Raw genomic sequence first — 13391 nt, 5'->3', positions numbered from 1 at the left:
ACGTGCTACTGAAACCGGTCTGCCGAGGGTCAAAATTGTGAAAGCATGTCTTCGGATTATCCTCAGGGATGTTTCCCAGACGTTCGTCGATAGTCCATTGTACAGCTCTTCTAATGACTCGTAAATAAACTACTACTGCTGCTCAAGGGGTCAGTTGAGCAGCGGCATTTTTTGTTTGCAGTGAAAAAAGTTTCTTTGTGATTTGGTTGTCAATTTGAAAAAGATTCAAACATACAGGCTAGCAGATCATTTCAGTATTATTGAGATTATTCTTTTTTATAGAACGAAACGTCAATTTATCATTTCTCCATCTTTATTTGTGCTTTATTCGCTTTGTTTTGCTTTATTCATACGTAATACAAAGTAAGCCCTATCCTCATTTGAAGATTCTCTAGTCTTTGCTATTGATTTGTAGCGTATCTACCACTACAAAATTACAACTACAATACACTAGTATGTAAGACATGTTAACTTGGTTCAATCACGAGGTACCTTTTGATAGATGAAGGTTGGCATAGTCGATAACTCCACCCCATGGTCGAATTTAACTCTCCCCACAGATTTATTCTCCTAGAAGATTTACTAATTGTTTGACTTTTGAAAGCTTTAGCAAAAATTTAATTCTGTTAAAATGAAATCAATAAATTGCATATTATTTGTAAAATGAAATTTTTAATAATTTTTGCGCTAAGTAGGGCGTTTTAAGAATTTGATGACATTATAAAAAAATATTAATGATGCGCGGAAACTTCCCTATAAATGGTAGATGTTTCCTTAGACGACATGAAAATATTCAATGTCTACTGAACAATTTCGTACTACACGTGAGAGGAATGTCTGTTTTTCATTGTGTTATTATTTAGGAAAAAAAAAAGCTTCTAAAATGTTTTTGCCGTCGAGATATTGACCTATTAGAATCCATTTTTGATTATACTAGAAAACTTCAAATAATATGAAATTCATAAAGTTTAAATAAATAAAATTACCATTTCGAAGGAGCATAAACATTTAGTTTATAATGGGCAAGAGCACCTAGCGACGTACAATAGCATTTCAGAACAAAAGTTGCTATGCGATTCTAAATCCTCAAGATGTGTAATTGTAACCACTATACTAAATCATCCCGCAGTATGTTGGCATTCTTTTCAGGGTATGAAACAATTGCAATAGCAGTCTTTCTTAATGATAGCAGTATTAATTCTACATATAATCAATAAAAATATAATTTTTCTCTTTTTAGCTGCGTTTAAACATTCATTTAAAAAGAATAAACTAAAATTAAATAAAAAAGGAATAATATTACTTTCAGGTAATAAATAATTGTCTCTTCTTTCCCTCCTATTGTAACTCTTAATAATTACCCACAGATCAAAATAACCTAATTTTACAGAATTGGTGGGTAGCTTTTAAAGGTCAACAAAAATTCCAAAAGCCATATGCAAATGTAGCTGTAATTAAGAGTAGCAACTATATATTTACAGAGTGGTCGCAATCGGGGGAAAATTTAAAAACTATAATCTCTGGTTTGAGCACATCTGGCTTAACTTGATATGAGCCTTAGCAGAGTAAATGTAGAACACACAAGCGGACATTTGTGATAAGAAAGAGCCTGAACCCTAACGCAACTGAGATAAATGGCATGATAAAAACACGCAAGCTAATTTGTTCCGATTTATCGGGACATTTCATTTTAATATTTAGTTGTTGTTGTTGTTGTTCATTTACGTCGCACTAGAGCTGCACAATGGGCTATTGGCGACGGTCTGGAAAACACTCCTGAGGATGATCCGAAGACATGCCATCACAATTTTGATTATCTGCGGAGGGGATGACACCCCCGCTTCGGTAACCCGACGACCTGCACGCGAAGTCGAGCACTTTACGGTAGAACAGTTTATGGAGGACCAATACCGCACATCCTCGGTCCTTGCGCAGGCTGATCCGAGTGGTCACCCACCCGCACACTGACCGCAGCCAGTGATGCTTGACATCGGTGATCTGCTGGGAACCGTGTATTAACGATCAGTCCACTGCGGGACTTTTAATATTTAGAGTAGTAGTAAATTTTATGATTTAATATTTTATTATTGATTTAATAGATTTAATCTGTAATGATTTTTACGCCATTACATACAAACAACTTTACTAACAATTAGCTTTGCCTGAGCATTGCAGAACATTCCCCAAGGTTTTTGCACCTGTGTCGTATGCATCGATACCAATACCTTCGCTTTTCGCAAAATTTTTAATAAATATTTAGCGAATTAAGTAGTTAAACTTTAGAATAAGGATAATTACACATACTCTTTAGAAGTATTACCACGAGATGATTTGCTACAAAATTATATTTTATATCACACTGTGAATTTTGAACAAGTAGTGGTGAAAAAATAAATTAACATGAAAAATATAAAATTAAAAATATCTTAAATTTCGTTACCATTAGAAATTACTTCATGACAAAGCGGAGCAATTTGCCATCTGTGGTGTACGTATTTCCTTTATAATTGAAAATAAAAGTGTTTAGTAAATACTCTTAGAGTTACTTTTAGCATCTATATTTTTCTCAACTGTCTTAAGTCTTGCAAAAAATTTCGGAACCGTTGCAATCCTGCACCAAGTGGGTATTTTTTCTGTTATCTACCACTGTAGCTTAATTAAAAAAAAAAAAAAAAAAGAAGAAGCATTATGCTCTAAGATTAGATTTAAATATATTACTACATTTGCATTCCCACCACCTCATCGATCCACTACATAAATCAAGATCAAAATTAATGGGTCAAGGGCCAAAAGCGGTTTGAGTTACCCAAATATTTTATTCAGTTCGGTTCCAAATTATTAACTTGTAAGTAGAGAAGTTTTTGAAATCAGCTTTTACTTATAAATCAAAAACTTAAAACTTGCAATATTTCGAATGAGACTCAGCGTCTAATAGAGATATTCAAGTCAGAGCCAGGATACGATCAGTGTTCCACTATCATTTAACCTATTTCGATTACACTATTCCTATTGGACGATTCGTATTCCTGTCCCATTAGAAACGTATTCCTATTGGTTGCATCTGCAACTAATTGATTATTGATGGATTTCCAAAGTACAGGTAAGTGAGGTGACGTCAGCTTATACATCTGTATATATTAGACAATATTTAGTTTATATTATCGCATAAAAAAATAATCTGTGAATTTTTTTCTGTTTGTATGCATTAACAAAGCGATTGTCTACTAAAAAATATAGTTAGTTTTATCCTCATTCGAAGAAATTTTAAATTATAATGAAAAATTATAAGAAGGGTACGAAATTTCATTTAACCAAATTTTGGGGCTGTTTTATGACGTATCCTATTATTTCAGTCGTATAGATTGTGTTTTATGACAAAATATAAAAAAAAAAAAAGAAAAAAATTATAATTCTATGTATGATGAAAAATTAGAAGAAAGGAAAAAAATTTCATTAAAGCAAACTTTTGGGCAATTTTATAGCATATAAATTATTATTTCACTCTTATAAAAAAAAAATTTATGACCAAACATATGAAAAAAATACACAGCAAAAATATCCTACGACTTGTAAAAAGTGATAAAAATTGTAAGTTATAATTGTTCATAAGATGAAAAGTTATAAGAAAGGTATGAAAATATTTTATTATGTCATTCTTATGGATTGTGTTTTACGACCAAAATGTAAAAAAAAAATACGCTGCAAGAAATAACCACGATATTTAAAAAATGCTAAAAATTGAAAGTTCGAATTTGCATGTAAAAACTGAAAAAAATTGCTTTAATTATAATTACTTAAAAATTTTTTTTAATCGTATTTACGACTTTACGTTTGTTTATATGTTCCAGATTTCCTAGTAGTGAAACCTGCCAAGTTGACCACCCTTGCAAGTTGGGCACCTGCATAAGTTGACCTCAATTATCAAGAACGGAATTTTTAATATAAAGAAGCAAAACCTTTGTAGCTTGACAACCTGTCTATCTTGTATGTTGACCACTGAAATAAGTCAATTTTGTCTAGGAGTATTATGAAATTCTATTCTAAAACCCTCATAAGTTGACCAGAAAAAAGAAAATCAGAAAATTTTCTGTCATTTTTGCAATGTATGTTGAAATTTCACTTGTTTGGTGAAATAGTGTAAAAAGCTAATCTAAACCCTTTTGTGAGTTGACCATCAGGGGAAACTGTAAGGGGTCAGCTTTTGACCATTTCTTTCATCCGTTCATTGAAAACAGGTGTGTTAGTTGAAAAGTTGCTCTTCCAGTTGCAATAGTGAGCATTTGAATAAATGAATGCTCTGAAATATGCTTTGATCCTTTATTTATGGTCTTTGATCTTTAAGTGTAGTAAATAAATTTTAAAGTGTTCAAATAATTTTATTTTGTTAAAGTTTTCAAATTACATGTTTTCGTGTTCTGATATTTTAAGAAATTATATTTATTAAGCACTTCCCATGCATGACTAACAAAATAATTTTTTTCAAAAAAATTAGTTAAATATTAGAATTATATGTATCAAATTGAAGTTCATTCAGGTTTAAACACATTTCTTAAGATATTCATTTGCATATTTTCTGAATCAAGTAAAAAAATAAATATATAGCAACATGATATAGGAAACGAAAAAGTAAACAATGACCCAACCCCTCTATAAGTTGACCACATGTCTAAGTTGACCACTAAAGCAATGCACCACAAGTGGTCAACTTACACAAGTTTTACTGAAAATTGTATTTCCTGCCATTATTTAAAGCTTTATCAATCCTGATCGTGAAGTTATATTGATGTGTATAGAGTCTTTAAAATGCATAGATGCGTTGAGCGTGCTATAATATTCTTTTTCCCTCTTACAATACTTAACAACGTATTTAAATGTGTTTTAAGGAGGTGCATATACTGTATAAATCTGAGCTAAAAGAAAAAGAACTGGTAATTCTGCCACTTTTTATTACAGTTTTTCGATAAGAAACAAATAAGCTTTTACTATTTTTAACTATATTCTCAATTGTTATTTCAGCGTTATTAATTTTTGGGTAAAAAACAGCTCTATATTTAAAAAAAAAAAAAAAATCTTGGTGGTCATGCAAATTATAATATTCTTGAAAACAAAGCTTTCATTCAGAAAACTTGTTTTCAGAAAGACTGAAACAAGCTTTTCTGAAAAGATTTTTTTTTACCAGTATTTGTTCTTTTCCGTCTTGATGTATAAGAACTTTCAGCCCTGGTCTTATTTTTCGCAACTTTGGCAGATTCTACTTGTGTGTTATCTTGTTATTAGCAAATGATTTGCTCTCATTTGCTAATAAATAAGTCTTTCTTTTGTCTCTTTTGTCTTTTATTATTGCTTTTTATTTTTTAAATTTTTTTAAAAAGAAATTAAGATGCTTGCAAATGACTTCATCGCAGGTGTATCCTAACATTAGTCGATTCAGAAGCCAATCAGGTTCGACACACATACGTGACGTCGCTTATAGGTATCCAATTAAATCTGATTTAAACCACATGGTTAGGTAATATCACTTCATTTCCTCTCGAGTTGCAGGTATCCAATTGTTGTTCATAGATCAGTTGATGAAAAATAAATAAATAAATAAAACAGAATGTAGAATTTTCTTAAAAAAAGTTTAATTTTAATTTTCGTTTATGAGTTATTGTATTTTTAGTTATTTCTTTTTTAAATGAAAAAAAAAATCATCTGAACGGTAAGAAAAGAAAAAATATTTGAAAACAGAAAAGAAGAAACAGGAACTAAAAGAATATTAATAAGAATAAACTTTTCCATGACATCCCTCTCCTTAAATAAGCAACAAACAAATAAACAAATAAACGCGAATGTTTTTTTTTCATCCTAAAGTAAAGTTATAGAAGTGTGAAAAGTTTTGTAAGTTAAAGCTTTTAACGAGTTTTAATAGTTATGATCAAAGCTTTAGGCATGGTAAACATTTTACTCATGCAAAATTTATATTTACAAAATTAATGTACGGAGATTGAATGGTATGTTTCTTTTTGACTTCTTAAAGCATTTGTTTGAATAATACCACAAGCACAAGCAATCAAAAACTATGAGTTCATCATGTTCCTTTCTTCCAAAATAATCAAATAATTAACTTGTGAGTAACTTATCATTTTAAACACAAAAGTATTTAAGAATTTATTTTTAAAATTGCTCAGTTGCGTGACATGTTTAAATATTATTAATTCTTTTAGTAAAAATCAGTAACTTCCTTCGGTGTTTTCCCTTTCTTTTTAAACTACCTGTTTGGAGACGGAAATTCCAATACTTTATGAAAATCTAGACGCTAATAGAATAAAAGCGTAATCTTATTCCGATGATTTCCAGAGAAATTCGAACGTCAGCTATGCAAACAAATGACAATCAAATAATAAAAACACAAATTGAAACCTAAACTTTTTCGCGGTAACAGCTGTTGGCGATGCAGTTAAGACCACGTGACTTCAGGTGCGCCAAATCGAGTTAAAAAATATTTTTCACGCGATATTTGAAGAAAGCAGTTCTCCAAAATGGTTTTGTGAGAATGTTTTGAAATAAATGGCGTTTCCTCGTTCAATTGTGAAGTTTTTCCTTAACGTTAAAATTTTTTTACTTAAATTGTAAGAATTTTTTGAGTGTCTGCTAAAATACAAACAAAACATGATTGGAATATTATATGCCGTATTGATGATTTGGATTTCAAATTTACCCGTTAATTCTTTACAAGACGTTGTTTTCTTACGTAAGTAAAACTTTTTTTTAATGGATATACAAACAATAATTAGAGAAATTTAAGTTTCCTTAAAAGTTAAATGTTTTAATTGGTTAATTAAAGCCAATAAAAACTAATTAACTTATTCCAAATTTTTAACATATCAGTTTCTTATTAAATTTTGCAAAATATCATGAATTTCGGAAGAAAAAAAATATGACATTTGCACCGTTTTTAAAACTTAAACAAATAATATTTTTAGGATTTTTTTTTAACAAATAATGAAAACTATAAACAATATTAATATCACATTAGTAACATTATTGTGTATCAAAAATGTACATAATAAATTATGCATGAATCTAAATCGCACCCTGGCAAGAAGAAATTAGTAATTCAAAAGCAACTCATTTAACAGTAGAGCATATAATTATTGATTTAGATTGTAATTAAAATTATAAATTGATGATTGAGAGTACTTATTTTATGAACATTAAACACATTCTAAACTCAACTTTATTCGAAACTAATTTAATTATTCAAAAATTCAATGTAGAATTTTTAGATCTTTTCCAGTTTAAACTGCAGGATAAAAAATTAAAATTACATATACTTTGTAAAGGCTTTATACACTGCTCAAAAAAATTAGGGGAGCCATGTGCTCCCCTAATTATATATTTTTATTGAAAAAATATATTTTTTATTATTTAAAATATTTTTTTGTAAAATAAAGTGGTAATAAAAGTTTTTCATTTTTTTTTAAAAGGGTTTTTGAGAGAAATAAGTTTATTTACTGAGATTTTCACTAAGCATTTTTTAAGCAAAGTTTTATTTTGACTTCCTAATAAATTTGTTATAATATTTAACAGTGTATTGGTAGCTAAAGCAACAATTAACAACTCCACTTACTTTGTCCTCATTTTATTGTAAAAGGGTAATGATAAGCCTCAACTTATTTAAGATTACTGCTGCAAAAATTTAACATTTAGTTTTGACGTAAAACTACTTTTAGGGAAAAGTGGCAAGACTTTTATGTTTAGACTAAGATTTTATTTTATTTTATAACCGGCATTGAACGACTTATCCGTATCTGAGTTTACGACTATTAATATTCAACTCCATAATGTAATTTTGAACCCAACCCAGCAGACAAGGGAACTCCTAGATCAAGCATTGGGGCAAACTAGCCTTCGTTACATTCGCGTTACATTAAGAGGAAAACCATGAAAACCTCCAACGGTTAGCTTGACGGCAAGGGGATACTAATCCATTATCTTAATATCCTCAGTGATGGGATACTAACCCATTACTGAGGATATTTTACGCCTGCATTGTGGTCGGTGCGAGCAGGGAGCAGAATTCGTATCAACCAACCGCAGCCCTGTTTAAATTAATGCGAAATTTTATAGCGTTGACTAATGCTTCAGTTTTAAAATATCACAATTTCAGATTAAAATTTGATACCAATTAGCACCAAGCAAGAGGAATCATGAATTCCATTTTCTTTCTCAATTTAATTTAAATGAAATGTAAACATACTAATAAGCAGGGCAGCCATGGGCGACTAAAAACGCAAAAAGTGGTAATTCAAGTTTTGATATTAGATATTTATTTAATATATTGTCAAAGCATATTTTTTTTTTATCACAGTAATGATAAAAATGATTTTGCTTTTCATCTGAATAATTTGAAATGTAAATCATAGTGATAGTTACGATTGAATAATTAACGATGAAAGAATAATTAATCGAGTCTCTACTACTTTTTGCATTTTTAGCGACCTGTGGCATCCTTGTAATATGCTAGTTGAACTCTATGCTATTACTATATATGAAGTTAGTGGAGATCTTTTTTGGGAACTGAAACAGCATAAAAAAATTATTATCTTGTAAGCATTTATATTATTAATAAATTATGGTGTTAATGACTTAAGTTTTCTCAAGATGAATTTCAAAAATGAAATAATTGAGCTACCAATCTTAATCTTTTCGAAAAAACTTCCCGGCAATATCGATACTTAATGGGTTAAAATAGAAATAATAAAAATACAAAAAAATGTAGAAAATTTTTCTCCTAAGTGTAATGGATAGTTTGCCGTTTAAAGGAATTATTTCAATTCTAAGGAATTTGATGCTTACGTTACATATTTTTTCGTAACCTTTTTAGTACTCCTGAAATTGATTACAAATGAGAAAATTTTGCTATCACTTTGTTATTTTTTATTATTGTTTTTTCTAACGACGCTTGAACAAGCCATGCCCGCCAACCATTGATCTTTTACAAATTAAGTCAGAAAGGTGCACTGTTCACTTGAGAAGGGAGCACCGCAAAGGTGAAAGTACGTCTTAGCACAGAATCTGACGGATAGATGGCAGTGTCACTTGTTTTTAGACCATTTTATGAATTTAGACATACCTAGATCTGATGGAAAATTTCTCCAGATCCCTGCACCCCTGGTAGTGCTCATCAGTGACCAACCATAGGACTTTCGATCCCATAGATTTTATGACCAAGTATATCGCATGTACTCAGTGTTATTTTTCATGGTTCATTGAAATGTTTAAAAAATTGGGTCTTTATTAGCTAATTTTCAGTTACTGGATTCTCATAAGACGAAACTTAATATTAAAAATATATTAGTATTTTAAAATATTCGTGAAAAAAGTACTACTTTCTATTTATTTCAACTTCGTTACTTCCCACGGTTCTCAGAAAAAAAATATAACTGTAATAAATTTATTTCATTGCTTTGCGGAATACGTATCATTTTTTATGTAACCGATTTAATGTTTAAATGTCCGGTAGTTCTAAGAATTTTTACGAACATATTTTCGTTACCAAACAGAATTAAGTGGTAATCACAAATGTGTTAAAGAATCGTTTTCGTTTTCGTTAACACCGTTAAATTATTCTAAGACCAGCAAAGCCATGATTATAGTTACCAACTTTTGAGTTTTTTGGTTGTGATTTTAAGCTGTAATTAACATACAATGAGTTTTACTTCAATTTAATCAACGCTTATTCGAATAAAGGGTGTAAGAAGGCATCTTTTTGTATTATGACTGTTTTTCGAAGGTCCTGTAGTCATATGAAATGATGCTTTTTTGCTATTAATATGATATTTTTATTACTGCTGTGAGTTTTCGACAGCAAAAAATTATGCTTTTTTGCTAATAATATTTTTTTATTACTGCTGTGAGTTTTCGACAGCAAAAAATTATGCTTTTTTGCTAATAATATGATATTTTTATTACTGCTGTGAGTTTTCGACAGTTACTCATGACTGTTAGTTCAAGTTTAGCCTATTTAAGCCCGCGCTGTCTCCGCTTATTTTGAAAATGGCGCAAAACATCAATATGAAGAAAAGCCACAGTTCCGTGAAAAGGAAAAGCATTTATGGTATAATTTTTTAATATTTATGAACTTACTTCAATGCTGCATTACCTGGGCTTATGAAAATTTGCGAAAACTGAGAATGAGGCAGAAATTTTGATAATTTTCACCTGGGGGGGGGGTCTCCAAATTGGTTATTTGATTTTTCTTTAAAATTTAACAGCTTTTGAAATATTTAAGAAATTTGTCTGTTATAAAGCTCAGATAATTCTTCGCGGCAAGATAGTTTAAAATCATCACATTGCTTCAAGTGTTAGGCACTTAATGGCTTTTTTATTTTCCTTATCCACAAGGTTCGAAAAACAGCGTTAACATCAACAAATGCCTTTATGAAACACAGCAGTAAGGCAACTGCACTTTTCTGAAGTTTTTATCTTCGAGCATTAGCTGCCAATTTAATTAGTTCAAAAATTTCATCCATGTAATTTTAAAGAGAAAATATAAACATTTTAATATCAAGATCGTGAATAATTTCTTGTAGAACTGCAGTGGCTCTCGAGATAGAGCATTCGCCTCCCAATCAGGTGTCCCAGGTTCGATACGATATCTGCTCCCGTCTGAAGCCGACCATAGGGCTGGCGTAAAATATCCTCAGTAGTAGAGGGTTCATGGTTAGAATCCCCTTGCCGTTAGGTAAACCGTGGGAGATTTTTCATATTTTTTTTCTACATTGTAACTCAAAACCAGGGTTAGTTTCCTCAAAAAAATCTCAACAAAGGTTAATTTATTCCAGTTCTTGATCCAGGAGTTTCTTCGTTTACTGGTTTAGGTTCACACTTACAGGGCTATGAATTTGAATATTGCTAATCGTAAATTCAGAATTGGATCGACTGTTCAAGGCTGTTTATAAAATAAAATAATTGTTTTTTTAACAGAATTGTAACGCAAGAATCCTTAACTAAGTTTTTCACAACGCGGATGCGATTGAAAGTTGTTCTATTATTCATAGTGTAAATTCGCAATAGCTTCTCTCCGATATCAACTATAGCAGTGAACTTATTTGAAATAATTATTTCAAAATAGTGATGCAATAGTTAGTTTTTTGAGTTGCTGTTTGGAATAACATTGGATGTATTGAAATACTTTTAGTATTTGTGAAGGTCAAATAACTTTGTGCGCGTTTATCAATTAATCATTCATCTATAATCGATTGGTTTCCACGGCGACTGTCTTTGAAACGCTCTAACTATCATTATTTGAAGAAGACTCGATCACCATCGTCCATTTTGTAGCTAATGGTACGGAAAAATTGCGAATTTCTGGAACAATTCTAGTAAAAGTTGGGAATCGATTTTTAAGTATTTTCTTTTTCTTTCGTGAATTTGATGGGGGGAGGGGAATTAAAAACAGTAAAACGAGACATTTTTTATTTAACTATTTATTGCCTAGAAACTGAAACCTATCTATATTTGGAATTAAAAATAAGAGAAACAAGAACAAAGTGATAGTACATCTTTGCTTGTTACAAGTGTATGTTTCGATCTATTACCTATCTCTTGAGCATTATAAAATTACTTATATCTTGACTTCAGATTCTAATCTAAACATTTATATATATATTTCTCTTATACTGCGACAAAAAAAGCCTCATTACAACTCCCCGAATGGCAACGCTAGAAAATCGACCAATGATTGCCGCTAAAAATGTCACATGCCAAATCTAGCTGAGGTGGCTGAACATATAGCGCTTTTAAAAACGGAAACTGAAATAACCTGAGAGAGGCTGCGGCAATCTCATACTATTAAGCTTGGCAGAAGTGAATAGCTTTTGTCGATAGATCTCTATTTTAGTATTTTGTCGAAAGCGCTTTTTGTCACGAATTTATATATTATGAATTTATTTGACGTTTTTTGATTTATATCACGAATTTATTTGTTTTATTATTGTTATTAGTTCTTCATTGAAAAATGAGTCTCAGTCGTGCTGTTACGCTTTAAAATTTTATACTATAGCACATTTTTAATAGGTTTAACTAATTACATGTCACTTATTTGAATTCAAATTTATTTTAATGACTTAGTATTTACTAAAAAGATGTATTTTTTTTAAAGTTGTTATATGGATTTGAATGATTGTTTCCAATTCTTAGAATTTTGTGCATTTGCAATGTACCTAAGTTAGTAGCGAGGGAAGCGAGCTTGGTTTGCGAAGCAAACCGTATAAGGTTGCGTAGCAATTTTCGGGGGTTGGCTAGCGTTAGCGAGCAGGGGGCGCAGCCCACTAGTTTATTTTAATTTAAATAATAGAACTATCTTATTAAGGCAAAATAAACCGTACTTATGAAATACTTCTGTTACGTTTTTTTCTTCCGTTTGAAAAATTAATAAGTAAAGCGTAAAGGACGCTTAGGCACAAATGAATTAAATCATTTACTCTCTAGCCAACTAAACCGTTGGAATAGTTTTCGAATTATTCTGATCTCGGAGCTGGGTAACTGGCACTGTTTGCGGACCTATTATTTCCGAGATGTAAGAACTAAAAATGCCGTATATTTAAATTTTTATTTCTACTCGTTAAAACTCAAGGTTTTGTCGTTAAAAGAAGCATTGTTTAATCAGATATAAATATTATTACTAATTCAGAATAATAAATTGCCTTTCCAAAAATTTTATATGTAGTACAGTGGGTGATCGGTTAACGAACAGATCGGTTAACGAACAGATCGGTTAACGAACAAATCGGTTAACGAACACTTTCACGAAAGATTTTTGTGTTCGGTTAACGAACACATATTCGGATAACGAACACTTTCAAGAAAGATTTTTTGTGTTTGGACAACGAACACATGTTCGGATAATGAACAAAATGAATTCTAACGAACACTTCTCGGCCTGAAAAAGAAGTACTATTAAACCTTTGTTATCATTTTCATACAAAATAAGATCACTGAAAGGAGAAATGTTTAAAGCATGTTTAGTATTGATAATTACTAAATGAAACTTGAATTAACAATGAATTTAAATTTAAAGGTCATTCAATAATTATTATTATAAAGCTTAAAACACTTCTCGTTTACCACTCTGAGAATCCCAGAGCATTAAAAAAAATTCCATAATTAAGAGCAAACTGCCAGTAATGTGGAGATCGAATCAGAGGGCATGGGTCACGCAGTATCTTTTCAAAGAATGGCTATTTGAAGTTTGTGCCCCGAGCATCAAGGACTACCATGATACCAATGACTTGCCATTGAAAGCACTGCTGCTATTGGACAATGCACCAGGACATCCAAAAGATCTTGAAGATAATTTGTTGACAGACTTTCCCTGGCTGACAGTTCAGTTTTTACCTCCGAAT

General features: G+C 30.8%; 1 protein-coding gene across 1 annotated transcript in view; it reads left to right on the top strand.

The window, feature by feature from the left end:
* The first annotated feature begins 6396 nt into the window (after nucleotides 1–6396).
* The window catches only part of LOC107444792 (uncharacterized), a 44159-nt gene continuing 37164 nt past the window's right edge, over nucleotides 6397–13391 (top strand). The window contains exon 1 of the mRNA XM_043046938.2: nucleotides 6397–6733. Coding sequence (XP_042902872.1) covers nucleotides 6652–6733 — 82 coding nt within the window. The 5' untranslated portion in view covers nucleotides 6397–6651. The remainder of the gene's footprint in view (nucleotides 6734–13391) is intronic.

This window comes from Parasteatoda tepidariorum, chromosome 9 (genome assembly GCF_043381705.1).
Source record: "Parasteatoda tepidariorum isolate YZ-2023 chromosome 9, CAS_Ptep_4.0, whole genome shotgun sequence".
Classification (NCBI taxonomy): Eukaryota; Metazoa; Arthropoda; class Arachnida; order Araneae; family Theridiidae; genus Parasteatoda; species Parasteatoda tepidariorum.
Note: the sequence above shows the minus strand (reverse complement) of the source record. Positions and strands in the feature narration are given on the sequence as shown.